Below are 27,025 nucleotides of genomic sequence, written 5' to 3' on the forward strand. Positions count from 1 at the left end.
AATCTATTTCTCACTTCCACTGTATAATCATAAGGGATTTGATTTAGGTCATATCTGAATGGTCTAGTGGTTTTCCCTACACTCTTCTATTTTAGTCTGAATTTGGCAATAAGGAGTTCATGATCTGAGCCACAGTCAGCTCCTGGTCTTGTTTTTGCTAACTGTATACAGCTTCTCCATCTTTGGCTGCAAAGAATATAATCAATCTGATTTTGGTGTTGACCATCTGGTGATGTCCATGTGTAGAGTCTTCTCTTGTGTTGGAAGAGGGTGTTTGCTATGACAGTAGAGTACATCAAATGATAGTGATGTAGCTATCTTGGCTAAAAATGTGATCTAGCTCTCTTGGCTAAAAACCCTGATGCGTATCCTCCTATTTGCGTCTTCTGGACTTTGTTGTTGTAAATGGTCCTGTTGGTTTCCTTACTGCAACCATAGATTCTCTCACCCACCTGTCCCAATCTATCTCTGAAAGTCCCTACCTCCGGATTTTTTAGCTACTGCTCTTGCACACAGTGCTGTCCTAGGCCTGTTTTGATCTCACAGTTGGGAACTGAGTAATAGAGGACCCAGGGAACCCTCCCCAAATCCAGGATTTCTAAATGTTATGGACATTAAAGTCAGATGACAGGACACTAAGCTGGAAGTAGAGATAGTAAGCTTATAAACCACTTGAAAGAGACAGACCCTGAGGAGGCTGCTAGTGCTAGGCTCACTAGCTAATCGTGGGTCTCAGGATTTCAATTCTAGGACTCTGGAGTTAAGAATGGAAGAATGGAGAAGGACTTTCTAGTAAACCTAGATGGATGCTTAGTTTCTTCATGTAAATAGAAAAGTTCATAGTTAACCAGGCTTGTGACTTCTGAGGGGAGGTGGATTAAGAATAATTGATTTTGGAAAGATGCATCATTATGCAGATGCATATTTAAGGATATCTATGTGGTCTTTTTTATTGTATTATTTGAGATGTACTGCTTCCATATCTCCACAGCCTCCCACAATTCTATCTGCCTCAGTGTGGGAAGGCAAGGCACTACTTTATGTATGTAGTTTCAGGAGAAAATCTAAGACCCTTCAATTCAGGAGTTAAGCTAGCCTGAAGGGCCTCTCCAGCCGGTTTTGCTGAACTGTTGATCCCTGTGTAGCTAGAAGAGCATCAGTTGGACAGCATGATTCAGGCACCTGTGTTGGATGACCTCGCAAGCATATGAATACACATATATGTTTTGAAGAAGGTGAAGGAGTGTATAGAGGTGTAGAGTCTCATGATTTTCCCTAAGGTTGGGTCAATGTATTGCTTACTTAGTGCTAAGGTTTATCACTTAAACTTAAGAAATTTTTAAAATTTAATAGGTTTTAAAAATATTTACCAAATTATTTTGATGTTTGCTGAGTAAATTATCTGGAGAAGGAAATGGCACCCCACTCCAGTACTCTTGCTGGGAAATTTTAATAGCATTGTAAAACCTCTTAACTGCTGACTTCACTAATTTTTCTAGAAAACCGGAAGTTTCCCATATTTAGTAAGTTACTAGCCAAACAAAAAGAAGCATAACAACTAGGAAACACTTAACTCATTTTGCTTTCTGTAAGAATTATCTAGTAAATAATGTAAATTGCTATGTTCTGGAATAATAGACATAATTCTTATTAACAGATGAAGATCAAGAAGCCAAATACGCTATCATTTACTTTTTGCTTTACTGAATTTAATTTAAATAAAAGAGAAAAAAATCTATTAATATAAATTTTGTTGAAATAAGTTGCCACTAAAAGTAATTTACACATGAAACAAAAGCTATAGGATAAAGTGGGGGCTAAGTTACCTGAGCGATTTTACTTTTATCTTTTTGCAAATTCTTGGGTAGAAATTCTGTACCAGAGGAAGAAGACTGGATAAAATGATTTTCAGGCTTATCATACTTTTTATTTTTACTTTTTGCAGCACCCTCTGTATTAAGGAAAAAGTTTAAGATTTTCATTTGATCACTGGTTCCTTCTATAACATTGCTATTTCTAGTTTCCTTTTCCTGTCCAATTCTGGGAATATAAAGTTTTCTGAATGTTTAACTCTCTGCTTAAAGTTTAGTCACATAAAATATTAACATTATGACTACATTGGCCCAGAATTTATAAAGTGTTAAGAGAAGCCTCTGTAGAGGACATATATAATTTTAATAGGTTGACAAAGTATCAAGTACATTTCGGCTATCAAATGCATAGTTCAGTGCAATGGAAGAGCTACTGCTAAGTTGGAAAGTCTATTGGTAAAAGAGCCGACTTGGAGGCATTTTGCAAAGAACTGAGGGAGTGGAATAGCAACAAAGAGAAAAGCTCTCAAATAAGCTTCAGGTGCAAATGTCTTTAGTTCTAGAGAAGGTAAATTTTAACTGATTTTGTTTGCTAACTGCTTTATAGAGATATAATCAATATGCAACATATTTAAAGTGTATAATTTGGTAAGTTCTTAAAGGGAAAGGCTACCCACTCCAATATTCTGGCCTAGAGAATTCCATGGACTACAGTTAATGGGCTCGCAAAGAGTCTGAGTGTATTTCAGAATGGACGTGACTGAGCAACTTTCACAAATGACAAATATATAATATATATTTGTGACCATAAAAGTATTACTGCAATAAAAAAAGATTTATTCCCTCCAGAAGTTTCCTCCTGTCCTTTCATAATTGCTCAAACCTGCTACTGGATACACACTATAGCACTTCCTGATTCAAAGATACACACAGATCTGCATTCTTTCATTTGTATTTTCTAATTTCAAATAAGTGGAGCAATTTAGTATGTGCTACTCTTCTGTTGCTTGGCATCTTTCATTCAGCAAAATTATTTGCAATTCATTCACATTATTGTATTTGTCAATAGTTGATTGATTTCTCTGTGATGACTACTACCCCATTGTACATATATACCATCATCTCGGAGAAGGCAATGGCAACCCACTCCAGTACTCTTGCCTGGAAAATCCCATGGACAGAGGAGTCTGGTAGGCTGAAGTCCATGGGGTCGCTAAGAGTCGGACATGACTGAGCGACTTCATTTTCACTTTCATGCATTGGAGAAGGAAATGGCCACCCACTCCAGTGTTCTTGCCTGGAGAATCCCAGGGATGGGGGAGCCTGGTGGGCTGCTGTCTCTGGGGTCGCACAAAGTTGGACACGACTGAAGCGACTTAGCAGCAGCAGCATGTATTCATTTGACCCTTGGTGGACATTTGATTGTTTCCAGTTTTGGGCTATTAAAAATAAAGATCCTTTCTACATTCATGTACAAGTCTTTGAGTAGATATTTGCTTTCATTTCTTTTAGGAATGACTGGAGGAATGGCTGAGGAATGACTGGCTCATGTGGCAGATATGTGTTTGACTTTTTAGGATACTGCCAAATTATTTTCCAAAGTTGTATGATTTCACATTCCCACTGACACTGTACGGTGGCTCAGATGGTAAAGAATCTCTGGCCTGTAAGGCAGGAGACCCAGGTTTGAATATTGGGTTGGGAAGATCCCTTGGAGAAGGGAATGGCTACCTACTCCAGTATACTTGCCTGGAGAATTTCATGGACAGAGGAGACTGGCTTACAGTCCGTGGGATTGCAAAGAGTCAGACACAACTGAGCAACTAACACAGACGGACTGAATGGCACTAAAGTAATTCAGGGATAATTTTTTCCTCCTGATAAGACAAAATCTCTTTGAGTAATCTGCTTTCTTACTGGTGAATTATGAAGTTTCAAATTCTAGCTTATAGGCATGGGCACCATTCCCAGTCTTTTGGAATTCAGTGCTTTTACCTCTTTAACCATTTTGGGTATTACACCCTCATCCCACAAACCTCAGGTAGTTTCCTTACATAGCTAAAGAGTTAAATGGACTCTCTGCAGATCTCTGGAGCTCTCTCTTTGTGCACTCCTTTCTGGCATTCTGCCATGTGAACTCTAGATATCTTGATCTTTCTGGATTCCCAATTCTGTCTCTTCAACTTGGGACCCTTGGGTTGCTCATTTCTGGGCTGCAGCCTAGAAACTTACTCTAGGTTGTAAACTCAATCAATTGTAGACTCTGCTTTATTTATTCATTTTTTCTCTTCTCTCAGGAATCATTGTCCTTTGTTATCGGATGTCTTTAAACAGTTTGTTATGGGAGGGCAAATCTGTTCTCTGTTTAAGTACTTGGAAATAGTTTGATACCATAAGGTCTTGCTCTCACGCTTTGTTAGGTAGACCAGAACAGCATTTATTTACATCTTGGGCTAATTTCCCCCCCTCACTGAAGCAAGAATTCTATCTGATGCTCCATTAGAGACAAAAAGAATGCCTCTTTAAGAGTCCCATATGGTTTTTCCAGTGGTCATGGATGTCAGAGTTGGACTGTGAAGAAAGCTGAGTGCCGAATAATTGATGCTATTGAACTGTGGTGTTGGAGAAGACTCTTGAGAGTCCCTTGGACTGCTAGGAGATCCAACCAGTCCATCCTAAAGGAGATCAGTCCTGAATGTTCATTGGAAGGACTGATATTGAAGCTGAAACTCCAATACTTTGGCCACCTGATGCAAAGAGCTGACTTATTTGAAAAGACCTTGATGCTGGGAAAGATTGAGGGCAGGAGGAGAAGGGGACAACAGAGGATAAGATGGTTGGATGGCATCACCGACTCGATGGACATGGGTTTGGGTAAACTCCAGGAGTTGGTGATGGACCGGGAGGCCTGGCGTGCTACGGTTCATGGGGTTGCAAAGAGTCAGACATGACTGAGCGACTGAACTGAACTGATTGGTAATTTTTCTTCTCTTTCTTCCCTGCCTCCACCCAGCATTTCTGTCCCTGCCAGTAACACCCTGACACTAATCTAAGTATGAAAGTGAAAGTGTAAGTCAGTCAGTCATGTCTGACTCTTTGTGACTCCATGGACTATAGCCCGCCAGGCTCTTCTGTCCATGGGATTTTCCAGGCAAGAATACTGGAGTGGGTTGCCATTTCTTTCTCCAGGTGATATTCCCAACCCAGGGATAAATACTGAAGAACCAACTATAACATTTTAAAAATAATTCTAAAAAATATTTTAAAATACATTTTAATAAATGAAGCTATAGATCTTGGGGCAGGATTTAGAAATCTACAGATGTAGAACCTCCTTGGAACCCACAGTAGAATAATTAGGAACAGATTCTTCGTAAGCTTTAGAAAAGATGAATCTTACCACTCTGACACTTTGCAATGCAGAGGAGGTGATACATTCCCACAAATGCCTGTTGTGTGAATGCAGGATCAGAATGAGAACACAAAAGAGATAACTCTGCTGCCAGGACACCCAAACATGGGGCATTAACACTTGCCTAGTGAAAAAACAAGGTAGAAAAATACATTTGTTAAGCATAGTCAATGTTAAATGTTTGTGTCTGATATGTACACACACATGCATACATATACACACACACTCACACAGACTGACACACACAATAAGTCCCCCACATATGAACATACTCTGTTCTGAGAGTGTGTTCATAAGTCCAATTTGTTCATAAGTCTACAAAATTTACCTTAGGTACAATCGACTATAGAGTACTGTACTGTAATAGGTTTATAATACTTTTCACACAAATACATAAAAAACACAAAAATAAAACATTTAAAATCTTACAGTGCAGTATTTTAAAAAGTACAGTAGTTCAGTGAAACAGCTAGCATATTTGCATTTGCATCTTTGAATGTTCACAACTTGAAGGTTTATATGTAGGGGGCTTACTGTATCTGTCTGTGGTTACAGTTGACTGTCAGAATACACAAAATATGTATTAAAATCCTTGCTCTGTTACTAAGTGTCAATTTTCTTCTCTATTAAATGCATGTAACAAATACTACCTTGTAACATTATTGTGGGAACTAAGGGGGTAACATTTATGACAAAAAGGAAAATTCCTAGCAAAGTGCTTGGAAATACTAGAGAGTCCACCTAATGTTAGTTTCTATTCCATAAAGTAGGTACCTATTTGTAGGTAGCAAATTCTTAGGATACTGGGTAGGGGAGCGAATGTCCAAAAACTTTCATGCTCCTTCTCCATGTATGAAACACTTCAGATGACTCTGTGAGTCACTGGAGAAGTGTGACTTTTCTTCCTACAATAGACCTAATTCTTTCCAGGGAAATTAATTTTTTTTTTAGCTCAGTACGTTTGCTTCTGGTATCAAAGCTACTCTCAGAACATGTATGTATCTCTCCTCCCACCTTCCCCCCAACCCCATACACACACAACTTCCTTGTGGCTTCTCAAATAGGCTTCTCGAATATTTAGGTTTTCATCTAGACTGATTTGTTTGGTCAGATAAGATGTAAATAGAGGGGAAGCAGACATGTAGAAGAAGAGATGGAAGAGACATTTTGCTTTTCTGAAGGTGTGAGTAATATTACCAATTTTTTTAAACAATTAGGACTCTGCCCACATGTAGGTTTGCTCAACTAGTGGGCCTGCAGAGTCTTCTTGTCTCTACGACAAATTATTACTTTTCCTAGATAGATGTTTTGATGAATGAGTTGGTGGTATCTCCTTCTTTGTATTACTCTCATATACCCTTATCTCATATACCTTCTCTTGTTGCTTGACTCACTCACATCTATCTAAGTCTTACGCACTTTCACAAACACACAGCACACACACACACTTATATGGAGTCACTCCTGAAAAAACATGAGGTGACCTAGGTCATGTGCCAAGGGTATAACCAAGTTAGAATGCTGGGAGTGATGGTCTAAATAGAAGGGAAGATAATCTCTTGCTTCTGTGGATGTCTTCCTTGGATTCTTTCTGCCTTGGATTCTTTCTGCCTATACTACCTGGGGCTCCCCCCATCCTTAAGTGGCTCAGTGGTAGAGAATTCATCTGTCAATGCAGGAGACGCAGGTTCGATACGTGGGTTGGGAAGATCCCCTGCCGTAGGAAATGGCAACCCACTCCAGTATTCTTGCCTGGGAAATTCCATGGACAGAGGAGCCTGGTGGGCTACAGTCCATGGGGTGGCAAAGAGTTGGACAAGCCCCAGCGCACGATTTAGGAGAATCTACAAGCAGACAGTAGAGCTCACAGTTTAGGCCCTAGGAAGAAACCTTTTATTTCCACTAGGTATTCTCCTCTTTTGGTTTGCATTCCAAGTTTCTTTTTCCATTGAATGGCAAGATTTTCAGAACTGCAATTATGTTATAGGTTTAAGAAAAAAGGGCAAGGTGCTCTTTTTCTCTATTGGGGGTAATGGAGGAATATGAGTATGTGTCTAGTATTTTTGCCACAAGCTTCTCTACCATAAAAATCTGTGCCACATACATTTCTGCTGCAAACATTTTAACACATGACTAATTGGTGATAAGGCAAATTTGCTGTGAAAGATAAAATAATTAGTTGACAGTTTGGTCTGACACTTTGGTTTCAACTGGTTGAAATGAGTCAGACTTTCTTTCAGTTAGCCCATTTATTGATGGCTTTATTGAGCTGAGAGATGACAATGATTTGCCCCAAGAGTTGGTTTCTTAATTTGAAATATGATACACTGAAGGAAAAAGAGGTTAAGAGTCTCAAAGACTCAGAGGTTAACCTACATTTCCTGTAGAATGTTGGAATGTCTTGAACAGACATGAGGTAAGATGCTAAGAACAAAAAACAGGAAAGAGGTTTTTATGACACAGTATAAAGCTCAGTTACAAATATGCATTCTAATACTCAGAAAACAATGCCTCTTTTAATGAAAGAAGACATTTTGGCAAAAAAAAAAAAAATGAGGAAAACTGCTGTGCTGAATGAGGAGATGAATCAACAAGCAAAAAACCTATACTATAAATGAAAACCTTCAAAGACAAGTGCTTAAGTACCATCCACAAAATAAAATCCATTTTTTTGCAGGGGCAGGATTGACACAAATTTACACACATTTTAAATGTATTTAAATATCATTTCTCAAGAAAGTCTTTTAAATTTTGTTATTAAATTTTCAAGTTTCATAATGACCTTTTCAATGTCCTCCTTTTATTTTTCATTATTTTTTTATGAAAAAAAAATTGCCTCATGGCCAATTCGTTACACTACCAAGATATCTATGGCAAAGATGCTTATAGCAAAAGTACCTAGAACCAGGTGAGTATGTCTTACAGCTTATCTCATTGGAGCTGGGGAGCATTTACAGGGGATTGGCCCTAGACTTTTTTATGTATAGTTTTTTGCCTTGAGCATTCTCTCTGATTATCCCTTCTCATGAACTTGTGTATGTATAACTCTGAGCAGGTGTCTTTGTAAAGGAAGCTGCTGCTGATGCCAGATGGTGTCTTTCTAGATGTGTGTCTCTAGCAGGGTAGGTGTGGCCATGTCTAGACTGCATTGCATGTTTGAGGTGGAGGGGAGACATGACCTAGTATGGGCCAAGAGAAGAGTAAGGTTGTTTGAACCTTGGGGCACACTGATTATGCCCTGCACAGGTCCCTTCAGAAGTCTACCAACCTCAGTCACACCTTTTCAAACACAAGACTTAGGAATTTTTAATACAGTATAACTCTGTTTTTGTGGTTTTTTTTAAAGAAAATCTATATAAAGTGCTGAAAGTAGGAAAGAGTTAAGATCTGGAGAAATATAGCTTCTCTGTTTCTGTCCCTAAGTGCTCTTGCTTAGTTTTCTGGTGCTTTCTTACTGGATTCCTTCTTTTGTATACCTCTGGCCTCTCCATTCCTTATAAGAATTATGAGTTTTAAGTGTTAACTTCCAAAGGCAAACACTTAACTCAGTCATTTAGCTGCTTCTTATCCTTCTCTAAACAATGGACTTCCACTTTGGTTCTCACATCAGTTTGGGTCATTGCCTATCTATTCCTGCTTGATGAATCAGTACAGAGGCCATATTCACTTTTTGTTGTTTCCTTTTGGCATATAAATATTTCCTCTTTACTCCTTTTGAGACTAAATACTCATCTGTACCCCAAATTATCTATTTTTGATAATCATTTTGTACTCTTTATTTATCTGGGGCTACCGGGAGTTGGTGATGGACAGGGAGGCCTGGCATGCTGTGATTCATGGGGTCGCAAAGAGTCGGACATGACTGAGCAACTGAACTGAACTGAATCGTATTTGGAGGGTTTTCTCAAATGCCTGGCAAGTCTTAGTTGTCTAGTCATATTTAAGAATGTGATGTCACTGGTGGGATTTTGTATGTGAGCAAGGCTTGTCAACAGGTCGACTTGGCTTTAGAGTAGCTGAATGGGGACTCTGGGGTCATGCTGAAGTATGTCTAAACAACAGAACCAAGATGATTTTCTCAGGGAATTTGCAATTGTTTTGAGAAATAAGTCCTCACATTTTGTCTACCAATGGATTCACTTCCCTGTGGAATAGTGTATGTGTAAAGGAGGATGGGAAGCAATGTAGATCCTTCTGTATGGGGTGAGTCTTTTCAGTGAGTTAGCACATTTTCAGGTTTCCTCTGCCTCCCACCCTTCATCGTTACTTGGGTTTCCATAGCTTCAGACTCTCCAGGGTCCATAGGGCAAACAACCTCCCTTTTCAGCCATCCTCCATCCTGATGTTCACGTGCCCCTGTCTTTCAGCTTCTCCTGCCAGACTTTATCATTTACCATCTTCTATCTATTCTGTCATCCAGAAGTTTGCTGACCTCACTAGCCCACTGAGATCCCTTTACTAATTCTCTTTGTTGCTGTAGCTTTATACATTTAACGCATTTTATTACTATCATTTTGTGGAGGGAGTGGACATCGACATGTGGGCAAGCTGTTAGCTTCGATTGGAAATCTTTCACCTGTATTTTGAATACTGATATGCCAAAGGAACAAATCTAGGAAAAAATCTCTGTTGATGAGATAAGATGACATGTTCAGCTCACATGTCTTCACCTGTTTGAAAACAGTTTAATCGAAAGGACAAATATTCTTTGAAGTGGAGCCATTTCTTCATCCTGATGGGCACACAGGTCATGTAAAAGGAATACCATTTTAAAATGTATTTCTGATAGAATACAAATGAAAGTATTGTTCAATAGGACAAGGGCCTCTGAGAGTCCGGAAGACACAGGCTGTAGTAATTTATGAAGAAAATATTTTTATCCAATGAATGGCCAGAACCTGAGAACAGAATGGGTAGTTATATTTAGTTAGAGAATGGCAGACAAATCTTCCTTTATTATTTACACTGTGTCAGATATAGATATACACAGACCTTGCCTATGGGAAGTTTAGCTTTTAATTTGTTAATATTTTTGCCCATTGTATGTATTTGTCCCCTCACCTCCATTAATTTCACTGACTTAATTATCTTTTAAAATTGGATCTTCCTGTGCCTCAAAGATGGCTCTGATGGTAAAGAATCTGCCTGCAACGTGGGAGGCCTGGGTTCAATTCCTGGATCAGGAAGACCCCTGGAGAAGGGAATGGGAACCCACTCCAGTATTCTTGCCTGGAGAATTCTGTGGACAGAGGCTATCATCCATGGGTTGCAAAGAGCCGGATATGACTGAGTGACTAAAATAATAATGATTATCTTTAGAAGACATTATTTAAAGAGAATGTTAAGTTAGTAAAGGTTTGTTTCCAAGACTGAGATAAGCTGAATGAGGCTATTATAGTTCCCACCATCTGGAAAATGCTGTTGTGCTTCCACCTGGTGGCGTTCAGGAAACACTGCAGAACAAAGGAAAATACTGCAGAAGCGCAGTCTTTAGGAGCAGGTGGCAAAGGAGCAGTCCCTGTGACTTACAGATCCTCTGACTTTCCTGGCTGCAAAGCTTAGCACTCTGCTGATCACCACCATGGCTTCCTCCTGCATGTACGAATTATCTTCATTCATCCATACAGCCATTTCCTGTTGAAAACACAAGAACCATCCTAGAACCGTGGTGTTTCTGTTTCCACGAGTTCCTTTCTTCTGCTCAGATCATCACCTTTACAAAGTCAAGATTCCCCATGATCTCCCAGTGATTTCAAACCTATTCTATATGTATTTAAAAAGTATGACAATGAGCTTGTATACTACTATCTATAATAGTATAGTACTTCATCTGCCATAGTAGTACACTTGGGTTTTGTTTTATTTAACTCTATCCAACACGTATTTACTAATATCCACTATTAACAATCACTTTGGCAGACATCATGAAAAGTTCAGCATAGGTTATTAGGATTACCATGATTATCACGGTAAACAGGATTATCATCAACTGCTTCTCCTCTTATTTTAAAGTGCATGTTAATCCTCTCTGTTAAACCATAGGATTTGATTTTCAGTTTTAAAAAAGAATCACAATGTTATCTGATCCTGAAATGTCATTTTATTCCAGAATTTCTTCTGCAAGTTCATGATACAGATATTTTCTGTCTCATGGTATAGAATATATTCCTGGAGGCAGCTCAGTGAGAAAGTTCTTGTTAATTTTGATTCATTGCTAAATTTGGTCTGTCTTTCTGTGGCTTCTGACTCTTTGTTCTAAATCCTCAGGTGCAAGCACATAGGTATAACCTTGGGAAAGGAATAAGACTGCATGTGCCTCACATGTTAACCACCATTAGTGGACCTTCTTAAGACTGATTGTTGGAGTCCTTAGTATTTATGCCAATGGTTGGCTAAATCTCTTCCCTTTCACTTGCTCCCATAAAACTGTTCTGAAGTTTATTTCCTAGGAATGTAGAGTCTTTAAATCTCAGCCTCTTCCTTCTCCAGGAGTGAGGTTCAGCTCTTTTTGAGGATCAGGGGAGTGTCTAGATGTGGTAGGTTTAAGAATAAGACAGTCAAGTAACAGACTCCCAAGTTATAGTAGCGCCTCCACTCATTAGATCCCCACATATTATTGCTCCTCTCTCAGCTTCCATTTCCTTATCTGCAAAATGGGAGAGATAATTTTAATTTTCTCATAGGGCTATTTTAAGGATTAAATTAAATAACCCATTTATTAAGTGTTCAGCTTAGTGCCTGACATAGAGTAAATGCTCAATAAGCAGCATAGGGTGCTTGAAAGAGTCTACATGGGAGTGTTGTGAAAGTGTTAGTCACTCAATTGTGTCCAACTCTTTAAAACCCCATGAACTGTAGCCCACTAGGCTCCTCTGTCCATAGAATTCTCCAGGCAAGAATACTAGAGTGGATAGCCATTCCCTTCTCCAGGGGACCTTCCTGATCCAGGGATCGAACCCACATCTCCTGCATTGCAGGCAGACTCCCCAGCATTCTGAGCCACCAAGGAAACCCTTGGCTTTACCTTTCAATTTCAATAGCCACCTTAAAGTACATGGAAAACATATGACTAAAATCAGGCACAAATTACACCTGTATATTTTATTATCTTTCACATTTCTCCTTATCTTCATAGATGTCAATTCTACTTCTTTCCTTGAATGTATTTTATGATTTGTAAAACCCATCAATCTAGTTTCTCAGTATTTCCAGACAGCTGCCTCCAGATGCTATCATGTTAAAAATGCAAAATTGAAAATCATAATATGTCCGGATAAGTCTCTGTCTCCGGCTGGCACATTAAAAATATATCGAAGTCTTGGATATGAAAATTGGGATTATGGATGTTTATTAGACCTTCCTTGATACCATGGGATCCATGAAGATAGGATGCCCATGGAATTCTCTAGTCCCAGAGATGTGAGGGAAGAATATGCATATAAACATTATCAAAATATGGCTAACTGTTCCATGGACCTGAAGATGGTTTAGACCAATCATTGTGTGTCCTGCTACCCTATACTGTGTTCACACTTACGTTACCACATAATACTCGACTTCTTAAGTGTCTGTTGTTGCCGTACTCCCAAAATTGAATTCTTAAAATTTTGTCTCTGTGGTTCAAATAAAAGGAAGGGATTTCATTTGGGAGATAATGACACATTCTGAAAGGTAAAGAAAATCTTTCAGCTGCCAGATACTTGAAGGAGATGTAAGTATGGCAAATGGTAAAAAGTAAAATATAGTGTGGGCTTCCCTGGTGGCTTAGTGGTAAAGAACCTTCCTGTCAATGCAGGAGACACAAGTTCAATCCCTGGGTTGAGAAGATCCCCTGGAGGAGGAAATGGCAACCGACTCCAGTATTCTTGCCTGGAAAAGTCCCAAGGACAGAGGAGGCTAGAATATTACAGCCCATGGGTTTGCGAAAGAGTTGGACATGACTTAGGGACTAAACAACAACAATATAGTATACTCTTTAGCTTTATGACAAGAAAACAAAACCATTTATTTTCCCTTTACCTTTAAGATCTGCAGTTTGTACACATCTTTAGACACTAAGATCAGAAGAGTGTCCTCAAATATGTTTAAAATAGTTCGGTATAAATTCTGAAAAACAAGGAAGTTAGACAATCAGCCAGCCAGTAGTTATGCAATCCTGGGTCCTTAGTTCTCCCCATATATTGAAGGTAAAAAAAAAAAAAAAAAGCAGAGATGTAGCTATGGAGGTGAGACCTCATTCAATATAACATGCCATGAATTGCTTTAATACCTTGTAGGACAAGTGAACTGTGTGTCAAGACTGAGAAGTAAAAACCATGGCTGTTACTGATCTTACTACAGAAGTCTCCCTACCTGCACTTTTCTTGGCTCCTATTTACTTCTTTGAAGCACTTGCCAGTAAACTTGCTGCACTTGCTAAACAAATTAACCAAAATCTCTTCACCCATTTGTTCCTATAAATTCTATACAATTCCTTACACCCCAGGGATTGTAGAGTTCACCGGGAGTCCAGGAAAAGAGATTAGTGCTGGAATATGCTATTTACCTATTATATCCAAAAAGAGTGAAGAACATAGATTACAATTTGTGGGCAGACACCCTGTGGGATTGCTGTGCATAAAGACGTCTCATCATGATTAAAGGAAGCAAAGTCTTACTTCTAGGTCATCTTCGTCATCTTCATTCATCCCAATTTCCCTCACTTCATCAAGATTTGTGACACCAAATGCCATTTTAAAAGATGACTTTATTATCTTCAACTGAGTTTCAAACTGCAATGCAGGATCCACGAAGCTGACCAAAAAAAAAAAAAAAGGTATAATTACTAAATTAAAGAAAGAACAGATGTAAGCTAAATTTAGTGGCCTTTTCTTAGTTTAAGAGATAGTATACTAGAACATGAGGCCAAACTATTGGCTTTATATAATGTGTGAATTTTAAATATTACTCTAAAATTATTATGGTGATTTAAATATGAAGGAATCATTTTTTGGTAAAAAATAATTTGTAATCAGTTATTTAGAATTCAGAATATATTCCTCCATAGACATAATACTTTATAGGGTGGTTATTTCCCAGCTAAGCTCCTCAGTTCAGTTCAGTTCAGTTCAGTCGCTCAGTCGTGTCCGACTCTTTGCGACCCCATGAATCACAGCACGCCAGGCCTCCCTGTCCATCACTAACTCCCGGAGTTCACTCAAACTCATGTCCATAGAGTCGGTGATGCCATCCAGCCGTCTCATTCTCTGTCGTCCCCTTCTCCTCCCGCCCCCAATCCTTCCCAGCATCAGAGTCTTTTCCAGTGAGTCAACTCATCAAGCCATGCTAAAATTTAGGTAGTTGAAATATATCACTGCCACATTTTATCTAATCCATGATACTGTGTTTCTCACATGTAACACTTCTGATATTGAGCTACATCTTCCAGTAGATGGCCAAAGAAACCTTCCCATCAACAGTTAAAAAGATAAGTTGTGACACAGCTAGTTTTCCTTTGATAAGTGTGATCTGAATAATGGTGCCTCCTGATTTTTTAAAGTAGAAATAATTATTTTTTTTTTTACAAGATGGTAATATAGTTGGTAAAGGTAGGAAATCTTGTGCTGAACTCAGAATCATTTTCCTCTACTGGACAAGAAGATCTAAATATCTGCTATCCATTGTTTGAAATGGAATCTCCTGGAACATAGTAGATAATTTTTTAAATCTTAGGAAGATTGATTTGACTTTTTGATGGACTCCAGTGGATTTTCAGACTCTGAACAAATAAAAGTGTGTTACCTATCAAAATGTTCCAGTGGTTTTTTTCAGTGGTAGGATTCTAGGGATGTATGATTTGGTTTAGGAAAATGAAAAATTAATATTTTGATAAAATAGAAAATCGTCTTGTACTTTGAAATCATATTGCCAGCTCTAAAAATGCTAAAATGGTCCATATGATGAACAAGCATTAGGAAAGTAGCATGATGCTCCCCTGGTAGCTCAGCTGGTAAAGAATCCGCTTGCAATGCAGGAGACCCGGTTTGATTCCTGGGTTGGGAAGATACCCTGGAGAAGGGATAGGCTACCCACTCCAGTATTCTTGGTCTTCCCTGGTAGTTCAGACAGTAAAGAATCTGCCTTAATGTGAGAGACCAGGATTCAGACCATGGGTTGGGAAGATCCCTGGAGGAGGGCATAGCAACCTACTCTAGTAGTCTTGGCTGGAGAATCCCCATGGACAGAGGAGCCTGGTGGGCTGGAGTCCGTGGGGTCGGAAAGCATGAGACACAACTGAGTGACTAAGCACACTAAACACACACGTGATGCTCCGATGCCATTCACAGCTGCTCATGGACTAAGAATTTCCCATTTTAAGTGTGAAGAAGGTTGAGGGTCAGACACTGGTGATACTAAAGAAAGACCAGCAAAAACATATGGGTCAACATAGGCAATTATCAGCAACTACACTTTTTAGGCCTATATGTAATTTGTTTTCAAAAGAGCAGTTATTAAATTACTAGTGTGTTTTATAGCCAGAGACATCTTAGTCTTGAGAACTGCAAAACTTTTCTTATATTCTAAGATATATAACAATATGGTATAGAAATACATGTGAGAAGAAACAATAAATATCTCTCACAAATTACTGTATACTTTTTAAAAATTTTTGAGCTAAATACTTGTTTCTGATATTGGAGTGAAGTGAGAATTAGTGGTAAACCAAATATACTAAAAATTTTTCTTGAAAATGTTTTATTTCTTCTCATTATAGAGCAATAGGTATTATATAATATTAGAAAATGAAAATTTTGCAAGTATAATTTCAAGAATCACAGTTGAATAAAAGAAAGTAGATGCCTCTTGATTAAAGCATGGGACTATTATATAAAACATGATCAGAAATAAATCAGGAGGGCTATATCAATATGCTGTATGATTAATTCAAATAAAAAAGTATTACAAGAGATATGTACAATTAATAAAATTGATAAAAGTTATAGTTATTAACATAAAATCTCAAGCACATAGAAACAAAATTGAAAATTGTTGAACATATTTATTAAAATATAATTTATAAAAAACTATTAAATTATTAAGAATATAAGGAGAAATAGAAGCACATAGGAGAAAATTAAGCATTCAGTTATTAGTATGTGGTAGGTAAAAATTAAAAATCTGCAAATGATAATATCTTTAATATAATTAATAAGGAGATATAAATCAATTATACTAAATCAGATAACAAGGATTATCTTTTTAAATAATCATAGAATGCTGAAAAATATTTTGCAAATAGTTAGCCATAGAAAGTTTCAAACTATAAAAGCATATATATTTCATTCTTTAATCACCATGAGAAATCTATTTTAAAAATTAGAATATTTGAAGTATTTAAATATTATTAACATTTTTTTCTTATTTAAAATGAGACAAAAATAATAAACTATGCATATAACTTAAGATTTTGAAAGGGCTAAAAATACAACCAAAGAAGTGAAGGGCATAAACAAAATAAATACATTATTTTAAAAAAATTATAAGGGGAAATAAGTATAATGGCAATTTTAAAGATTTAAAAGAGAAGTGAAAAGGGAGTAGAAACTAAATAATTAGACTAAATTAGTCAAAAAAAAGAAGGAAGATATTATATGGGTTTAATTTTGTTATTGTTTAGTTGCTAAGTTGTGTCTTACTATTTTGTAACCCCATGGACTATAGCCCACCAGGTTCCTCTGTCCATGGGATTTCTAAGGCAAGAATACTGGGGTGGGTTGCCATTTCCTTCTCCAGAGGCTCTTATCAATCCAGGGATTGAATCCACATCTCCTGCTTGGCAGGCAGATTCTTTACCACTGAGCAACCTGGGAAGTCCATGGGTTTAATAGTAACAAAATTCATTTATATTGTTAAATTATACAGGTATATATGAAGATATAACATGTGTAAATCTTTATATACCAAATAATACTTGATCAAAATATGAAAAGCAAAATTTATAATAATTTTTTTAAAATAAAGGAAAACCATTATGTATGTGGGAGATTTTTAACACCTTTAAGTAGACCAAAAAATTAAAATATAGAGAAGGGGATTCTAATCTACAGTCTGCCTTTCCATGAACGCTGTAAAATAATACAATATGCCAAATCTTGTCTATATGTATCTTTGTATATATGCATGTATATCTTCCAGGTGACTAGGCTTTGATGAAACACAGGTGCAGTTCTTCTGGAGAACAAATTGACACTATCAAAAGCTCTAAGACAATTCAACTCATTTGCATTACTTTGGGTTTAGGGGAAACAGATGCTAAAAGAGGATTTTAAGAAGTCTAAGAGAAGAAAAAGAGATTTCCAAAAGAAGCAGAGAAGGAAGGAAGAAGGATTAGTGTAGGAAGAGTCTTGGATTACAGCAAGTTCCAAGGAGGGTTCAGCCTGGCTGATGAGGATCTCTCAAGCTGAAGTCACCCACTGGCACCCACTGGAGTTATTTGTCCTACCATGCTGGGTCATTGATGGGAGCAGTCTGCAGGAAGTGAGGCCTCACAGACCATGTTGGCAAATCTACACAGGCAGCAGCTGTAGCTATTGGCCAGTGAAGATCCTCTCCAGAGCAGGGCGTTTTTATGGTTACCTATCATTTAAATCAGGGCTTCCCTGGTGGCTCTGTGGTAAAGAAATACACCTGCAATGTATGAGACTTGGGTTCAGTCTCTAGGTTGGGAAGATCCTTTGGAGAAGGAAATGGTAACCCATCCCAATGTTCTTTCCTGGGAAATACTATGGACAGAGGAGCCTGGAGGGCTACAGTCCATGGGGTGGTAAGAGAGTCAGACATGACTTAGCGATTAACGCACACACATGCACACACGCACATATCACTTAAACCAGAAACCTCACTCTCAGATGGGTATTTCAAAGAAGTTTTTCAGAGCAGATACAATTTTTTATGTACAAGGATGATCATCACAGTATTGATAAAATTTAGTTTAGAAAATGTCAGATTTGGAAATATTCTGTTGCCATTAAAATGAAAATATGATCTTACAGAAAAGTTAAAATTAAGACAAAGTAAAAATGAAAAGTTGTATAGTAATTTATCTGCCTATTTATGCAATATAGAAAGGTTTATAAACATCAGAAAGAATAGGTGCTGAATTAGGGTGGAGGAACCTGGAGTAACCTTTCACATTATTGATATGTATCTATTACATTTTAAAGATATTCAACCAGTCCAATAAGAGAGCATGAAAGCTTATTATACCTGGAGTTCAAGGCCAGGATCATGGCTTGATTACTTATCAGACCTGAGTATGAGTCCCATAGGCTGGTAGCAGATTGCTCCTGCAAGTACCAGGAAAAGGAAAAGAATCAATGATGATATATATCTGTGGGGCTCATAACACCATGTGTAATTCTGCCTTCTACAGAGACCAAAGAGGCCAAATTGGACTTGAAACATAAGCCCAAACTTGTATAAAAGTGTTGAGACCAGACAAATTATAATTTAAAACCTATGCATGATACTAAATCCTGGTCTTTTGTAGCCAACCATAGTTGTCTATATAATTGGCATTTCCAGATAAAATTTTGTTAGGAATGCTCTCTACCAGGTGCTCTTTTATACACCACTGTTAAGTGCAGTATACTCCTTGTGGAGTCTGTCTATGAAGATACCGGCAAGGTGGTTTATGCTAGGCCCTACTGAAGAATGTCCAAACTCACACCACTATAGAATGAGAACCAGGTACAGGTCAACATATAGCTGTCTAATATAACTATTTAAACTTATATATGATATTCAGTGGAATCCAAATAAGAATTTCCAGTTTTTTATACAAGAAGTTGGAGAACTAGAGAAGGACTAATAGAACAGAATCTCTTTTCTTCTCTGCATCTCATCCTTGTTTATGTAAGCCTCTGTTGCAACGTCACTTTCTTGTATCAGGCCCATTAGTACTGTTTACAGAAATTCTCAGTATTTCTGAAATAGCTCAGAATTCTCTTTTAGGTACATGTATGTGTGTATAGTTGCTCGGTCATATCTAACTCTTTGTGACCCCATGGACTGTAGCCCACCAGGCTTCTCTCTCCATGGAATTTTCCAGGCAAGAATACTGCAGTGGGTTGCCAATTCATACTCCAGGGGACCTTGCCAAACCCAGGGATCAAATACACGTCTCTTTACCACTATGCCACCTGGGAAGCCCCTTTCTTTTAGGTACTGCTTTATAATGATGATTTTTCAAAGAGTTTTTTTTTTTTTCCTCTCTAACGCATAGGCAAATGACTGCCCCTGATTGCTTCTCACCCTACAAAAGCCCTTCTCCTTTTGCTCAGTGCAGCTCCATTGACTCCAGCAATGAGTGCCCTGTGGGATCTATGTTCTGCCTCTGTGGAGTGTAAGAGCAATCTTGAAGGATAGAACTATATTCCTGTCTATTAAGTCCACGTTGTGGGGTGCGTGTTTGAATTTTGATAAATTACTATATTGAAATGTTAACCCCAGTGTAATGATATTAGGAGGCAGGATCTTTTGGAGGTGATTAGGTTTGGATGAGGTCATGAGGGATAAGTTCTTTGAGGAATTAGAGCCTTTTTAAGAGAGAGCTTGCTTTCAATTTATCTCTCTACCAAGTAAGGATACAAGGAAAGGATGGCTGTCTGAAAACCAGGAAGAGGAATCCCACCAGATAATGAATCTGCCATTTTTTGGTCTTGGACTTCACAGCATCCAGAATTGTGAGAAATAAATTTCTGTTGTTTAAACCATTCATTCTCCTGTTGTTGTTTAGTGCTTAGTCATGTCCAACTCTTTTGCGATCCCAAGGACTGTAGCCCTCCAGGCTCCTTTGTCCATGGGATTTTCCTAGAATACTGAAGTGGGTGTAGAATACTGGAGTGGGTTGCCATTTCCTCCTCCAGGGGATCTTCCCAACTCAGGGGTCAAACCCACATCTACTGCTTGGCAGGCAGATTCTTTACCATTGAGCCACCTGGGAAGCCCACCCATTTTCTGGTCTCGTATTAAACCAGCCCAAACTAACTGAAATAGTCATAGAAACTTCCTGATTGGGGATCTTAACTAGAAAATAGCATCTTCCCACTAGAGATAAGCATCCCGCCATGACCTTTCTGGGAATTACATTGATTGTTGTCTAACACCTCTTCTCTGTGCTGTGCTCAGACTGAGTGGTGCCAAGGACTTACTTTCTTTTCTCTAAAATATTTATATTCACATTTAGTATTGATTTCTAACAACATCAAATATGATTTTACTTAATCTTGAGAGAATAAGTCTTTGCTATGCTACTTATTAACATTTTGCACGTTATTATTACTTAGAGAGCATAGAACCTTCTGTATGGCAGACAGCTCTCACTGTAACATGGAAGTATAATGGTAATTCATTTATTTTGGAAAAACATTTTTGTCCTTGTCACCACTTTCATTTGCCCAGAAATCCACTAGTTGTATTTCTCGACAATGACTAACTGAACATTTTGCCTGATATAAGTAATGATCCTCTGGCGGTATTGTCTCAGTGGGAAATTTTCTTATAAAATACTTTCTAACTGAGCTTGAGTCCTTGGAGATTAAATATGACACTTTAAATCTCAGTCACTGGTTCTCAACACTGGCAGTATATTAAGGGGTTAAAAAATACTGATTTGAATACTGGACCACACCTTCATAGATTTGGATATAATTAGCCTGTATTCAAGACCTGGAATCAACATTAAAAAAAAAAAAAACTTCAAAGAAGTTTTGATGTACAGTCAGAATTGAGAAGCCCTTTTTAATCCTCCTGCTTGCTTGTGCAGTAATAATCATCATTAAGTTGATCTATAATAATGTGGACCCCTGCTTTCCCTGTTAGCTAGCATCTCTCTTTTTCATGAAGCCAGATTTGTTCAACTTCTGCCCATATTACTTTAGCATCATATTACTTGTGGATTCACTGATTTATAGCAATACTGCTTCCTTGTTATAAGCGTGCTTTCATCTGGGCTATATATACTGATAATGCTTACTTAATTCCAAAAGCCAGTGTACACACTGATAAGCAATAAGGATTGTCTAACATATACAAACTGATTCTCCAATGGTGTCAGTATAGGAAATTATAGAATTTAACTAGGAATTTCTGCTTTTCCCAATTAGGCTTTTTGTTATTCAGAATATATAACATGTTTACCAGTGTTTGCAAAAATTCTTCAGTGCTTCCTCTGGGGAGATACAATTATCATTATAGCTTTCAGTTCAGTTCAGTTCAGTCGCTTAGTCGTGTCCAACTCTGCGACCCCATGAACCACAGCACGCCAGGCCTCCCTGTCCATCACCAACTCCCGGAGTTCACTCAAATTCATGTCCATCGAGTCGGTGATGCCATCCAGCCATCTCATTCTCTGCCGTCCCCGTCTCCTCCTACCCCCAATCCCTCCTAGCATCAGACTCTTTTCCAGTGAGTCAACTCGTCGCATGAGGTGGCCAAAGTAGTGGAGTTTCAGCTTTAGCATAAGTCCTTCCAATGAACACCCAGGATTGATCTCTTTTAGAATGGACTGGTTGGATCTCCTTGTAGTCCAAGGGACTCTCAAAAGTCTTCTCCAACACCACAGTTCAAAAGCATCAATTCTTCGGTGATCAGCTTTCTTCACAGTCCAACTCTCACATCCATACATGACCACGGGAAAAACCATAGCCTTGACTAGACGGACCTTGGTTGGCGAAGTAATGTCTCTGCTTTTTAATATGCTATCTAGGCTGGTCATAACTTTCCTTCCAAGGAGCAAGCGTCTTTTAATTTCATGGCTGCAATCAGCATCCAAAGTGATTTTGGAGCCCCCAAAAATAATTGCTTTAACTTTTATTATATGGATAAGTTCTCTTTTATATCAGTTTCAATTACTCTTTAATCACTATGACTCTTCATTGGAAACCCATAATAATTGACAAAATGGTCACAATCCTGGAAATGTGTACTTCGTAATGTATTTCATAACACTGGATTTTAGAGCTAGTCTTATGGGCCTTAAGCTTCCATATTTATTATTTTGGTTTTCTTCTCTAAGCTATCCATCTGCTTTTTATATATATCTTATATCATTGACATCTTTGTTCACTATCGCTTGTCATTCTTGGCCAGAAAAATTGGAGTTGTGCCAACTTGGCTAGTTTCTTGAATCTCAGATGTTTCAAATCATATACATATTATGTGTGTTTCTTATGCCACCTTAGCCAGGGTATTATCACAATAATCACTATCCTGAGGGAATTTGAACTCCCCTCTGGTAATTCACAAACTATCCTGGAAATGTTCAAAGGGAGCCATGGACTTGGTCTTCTAGAATAGTATGTGAGTCTGTACCTTTTCCTTCATCTCTACCTCACTAGAACATCTCCTTTCTCTGACAATAGCAAAATATCAAAAGTTCAGGGAAATGGGCATGTGAATTGAGGGTATGAGTATTCAATGCCCTTACCTCTTCGTCTTGTGCTGGTGCTGAACTGAAGGTAGTGATACTGTTGCCGATGCTCTTGTGTCCCTACCAACCCTGCCAAGACCAGATACTAAGAGAGCCGAAGGCTACACACAGAATAAATTCACCCCCTACCCAGGTGGCTCAGAGGAAAAGAATCCACCTGCCAAGCAGGAGATGCGAGTTTGATCCCTGGGTCAGGAAGATCCCCAGAGAAGGAAATGCAACCTACTCCATTGTTCTTGCCTGGGAAATCCCTTGGACAGAGGAGCCTGGTGGGCTTCAGTCCATGGGGTCTCAAAGAGTCAGATACGACTTAGTGACTAAACAACCACTCCCCAATCCAATTAAATTATTTTTCACTACTGCAAAAAGCACCAGAACCAGTGTTACTATACTGTGTACTCTCAGTATTGTAGTTTTTTCAGTTTTCACTTGTTCTTATATTCATTTCAGACTTTAACTCTGGGGAAGATCAGTGGGACAAATTCCCAAGAGAAATTTACTATGCTGTTATATTACATAGAACTGCCCCACTCCTTTTTAAAACGCATTCTATTTAAACTAGTTTTGTGCTTCCACTGTCTTACCTTAGAAAGTTATTTTCCAGAGAGGTGTGGGACTCTCATCTCTGTACCCTACTAGAAGTCATACTTCACCGATTCTCCAGACATTTTAGGGTTTTAGTGTCAACATATTAATAGCTTGACTTGTGCTAGGACCCCAAATACACACTCCCCTCATCAAAAAGCTTTTGCCATCCTTACAAATCTGCCCTTTTGACCAAGCATCTTGCTATGGAAAAATAGAGAACTGAATAGTTCATTAATATTACTGTAAGATTGCATTCCCAGGATGCAGATATTTTTAGTTGACCATCAGACAGTTATTTAGTACCTACCATGTGCTGCTGCTGCTAAGTCACTTCAGTCGTGTCCGACTCTGTGTGACCCCATAGATGGAAGCCCACCAGGCTCCCCTGTCCCTGGGATTCTCCAGGCAAGAACACTGGAGTGGGTTGCCATTTCCTTCTCCAATGTGTGAAAGTGAAAAGTGAAAGTGAAGTCGCTCAGTCATGTCCGACCCTTAGCGACCCCACGGACTGCAGCCTACCAGGCTCCTCCGTCCATGGGATTTTCTAGGCAAGAGTACTGGAGTGGCTTGCCATTGCCTTCTCCAACCATGTGCTAGGTACTATGCTTAACCATGTGCTAGGTACTATGTTAAGCAGTGGGACTAGAGCAGGGTGCAAGACAGATAGTATTTGCCTATAATCTCATGGGTAAGTAAACTTGAAACAAAGGAAATTGGTACATGATCAAAAGAGGAATTACAGGGATTACTATGGGAAGCTAATCTAGCAGAGGATATCAAGGAAAATTTGTTTTCTAAAGAAGTTTTAGACTTAAGCTTAGAGATTATAGGGGTCAGGAGAGCTAGAGGAAGAGTTTTTCAAACAGAGAAACACTAGGGTCTAAAGATGACTTGAGAAAGTATTTCTTGCATTACAGATGTGGTTCTCAGCCCTGGCTGAAACTTAAAATCACTTGGATCCCTTCTAAAAATAAAAATGCCTAGACTTCACCCCACAAAAGTGATTCAAAGTCTCCAAAGGTGTGGCTCCAACAACAGTTATTTAAAAACTCCACACACAGTTCTATCGGTTTGGCCAAAAATTTCGTCTGAGTTTTTCCATAAGATGGCACAAAACCCCAAATGAACTTTTTGGCCAACCCAATAATATGAAGCTGGAATTGAGAACCATTGTATTGAGGTCATAAAATGAAACCATATGGATGGAGCAAAGAGAGTAAGGAGAATGGTAAGTCAAGGGGCCAGAAAAGGTGGATAGAAGCTGGTCCTACTGGGAGGCCTTTTGTGAGTTAAAGGATTTAGTACTCATCTCTAAGGCCAATAACAGTGAAAGTCGCTCAGTTGTGTCTGACTGCGACCCCATGGACTATAGAGTCCATGGAATTCTCCAGGGCAGAATACTGGAGTGGGTAGCCTTTCCCTTCTTCAGGGGATCTTCCCAATCCAGGGATTGAACCCAGGTCTCCCACATTGCAGATGGATTCGTTACAGCTGAGCCACAAGGGAAGCCCACAAGGCCAATGGGAGCCATTTAATATAAGGAGGGATAAGACCACAGGGTTGCTTTGTAGAGACTTGATTGAATGAGATAAAGTTGTTGCCAAGAGAATGTTATCAAAGAGAGATTATAATAGACTAGGATTAGAATGTTGGCAGTAGAAAAAGAGAGATGCATAGTGACTGGTAGTAATATCAAATGCTGCTTAAAGGTCATACAAGAAAATTATCCTTTGGATTTGAGACATGAAAACTACTGGAGACCTGGAGGGTTTCTGTAGATGCCCAGACTGGCAGTTCATCATGCTGAGTATTCAGCTCAAGTTTTATATTTGGAGCTGAGGTTCTCAGCTATCTTCAGACACAAATGAAGCTATATACAAATAAACAAAGAAAAAAATTCTACTAGTCAAAGATTGCTTTTCCTTTCTACAAGAAAGACCAAAGTCAACAAGTGAGACACTCAAAACAAAACAAAAACAAGATGTGTTATTGTGACAAAACCATTTCATTTGTTCCCATTTCAGAACCATGTATACTGGGGACAATACTTGTCACTTATTGATTCTGGTGTGACATAGTAATACTCATTGAAACTTGATATTCTATGCCTAGAGACCTTATATAATACCTTTTTCTATCTCATTTTTCTCAGTTGGATTTCTGCCCCTTGTGCTTTCTTTGATTTCTCTACTCCAAGTGAACATTTCTGTTGAACTCATTATTGATGGCCACTCTAGTATACTTTCTTGAGGCATCTCAGAAGTTAGAGCATGACTGTAAAAGTAGACAACCTTTTCAGATTCCCAAATATCCCTCACTTCCTTCACTTCCAAAGGTGAAGATTTCCACGTTTGACTGGGGCCAGTCAAAGAGGAACTTTTTCAAGCTCAAGTGTACATGGACATCGTAACCAGTTAACATGTCCAGTATCACTGCCTAGTATCAATAGTATCAGTACTTGAGTCCAAGTCTTAATATGACTTCCTTCCAAACCTTTTAGGTGATTGTCCACTTTGGAGCCCTATATTCATATATAGCCACTTCAATGTCTGAGAGAATTCTGCTGATAAAACTTAATGGTTTCTTCCTCTCTCATTTTTCAAAAATATAATTGTATAAACCATCAGAACTAGTAATACATAGTATTATCAGTACATAAATATAAAAAACCCTAAGCAGAACAGGTGATGAAGTCATCATATTCACATCAACTTCAGCGGTTCAAGAGGATGACTTATTTATTATCCTAAGGCTCCTTATAACCCCTTCCTCTAATAAAGCCCCAATTTAGACCTAGGTTAGACCTCTGAGTTAGGTCATTAGGGATTATTGTAATAACATAAACATTCTTGACATCTCTTCCATGATATCTGTGGAAGCAGAACACATTTTTTTCCAAATGATTAATAAGGTTTAGCTAGTTGGTGATGTAAATATTGTTTCCTAATCCCCACATTTTAGAAAGATCTCTAGAATAGGCACTTATTTTGAAACAATTTCAGTTTAGCTTTACCTAGTCCATCTAGGACTTCCTGAACTGATGCCTTTTATTTTCCACTTTGACAAAATTCATGTTATCTGTGAACATTAGTAATTCTAGGTAACTCATATTACCAAACTGTTTATCTATTTAGTGTTGAAAAGTTCCTCTTTAAATGAATAAATCTTCAATGGGCAGAAAAATCCTTTATTATTATCCTCATCAGTCAATGTTATATGATAATTGGACTTAGCAGCAGCAACTACACTGACTTAGCAAATGTAACCCATGGAGAACCATAACATTCCAGCAAGTAGTCTGATGTTTCTTGAAGGCAAGATAAGAGGGCATTAGCTCAGTGATTCGGAGAAGGCAATGGCAAGCCACTCCAGTACTCTTGCCTAGAAAATCCCATGGATGGAGGAGCCTGGTAGGCTACAGTCCGTGGGGTCGCTAAGGGTCAGACACGACTGAGCAACTTCACTTTCACTTTTCACTTTCGCACATTGGAAAAGGAAATGGAAACCCACTCCAGTGTACTTGCCTGGAGAATCCCAGGGATGGGGGAGCCTAGTGGGCTTCCGTCTAAGGGGTCACACAGAGTCGGACACGACTGAAGTAACGCAGCAGCAGCAGCAGCAGCTCAGTGATTATGTTAATACATGGAATTAAAAAAACTTCCATATTTCTTTTTACTGTTACTCTTGGACAGACATTCAACAATAGCATTTAGAATGGAAGAGCTACATTCTAACTATATGAAT

At 38.4% G+C, this 27,025-nt stretch overlaps 1 protein-coding gene across 1 annotated transcript in view; it reads right to left on the reverse strand.

The window, feature by feature from the left end:
* Window positions 1-18,527, reverse strand: part of MROH9 (maestro heat like repeat family member 9) — a 72,716-nt gene extending 54,189 nt beyond the window's left edge. Inside the window, exons 1-6 of the mRNA XM_088844927.1 lie at window positions 18,469-18,527; window positions 13,881-14,016; window positions 13,243-13,329; window positions 10,753-10,857; window positions 5,212-5,347; window positions 1,827-1,951 (exon numbers count right to left, since the gene is read on the reverse strand). Coding sequence (XP_088701053.1) covers window positions 1,827-1,951; window positions 5,212-5,347; window positions 10,753-10,857; window positions 13,243-13,329; window positions 13,881-14,016; window positions 18,469-18,491 — 612 coding nt within the window. The 5' untranslated portion in view covers window positions 18,492-18,527. The remainder of the gene's footprint in view (window positions 1-1,826; window positions 1,952-5,211; window positions 5,348-10,752; window positions 10,858-13,242; window positions 13,330-13,880; window positions 14,017-18,468) is intronic.
* Between the last annotated feature and the right edge of the window lie 8,498 nt (window positions 18,528-27,025).

The sequence above is a fragment of the Moschus berezovskii genome, chromosome 17, assembly GCF_049115385.1.
Source record: "Moschus berezovskii isolate FMDL1 chromosome 17, NW_MosBer_1.0, whole genome shotgun sequence".
In the NCBI taxonomy this organism is placed as follows: Eukaryota; Metazoa; Chordata; class Mammalia; order Artiodactyla; family Moschidae; genus Moschus; species Moschus berezovskii.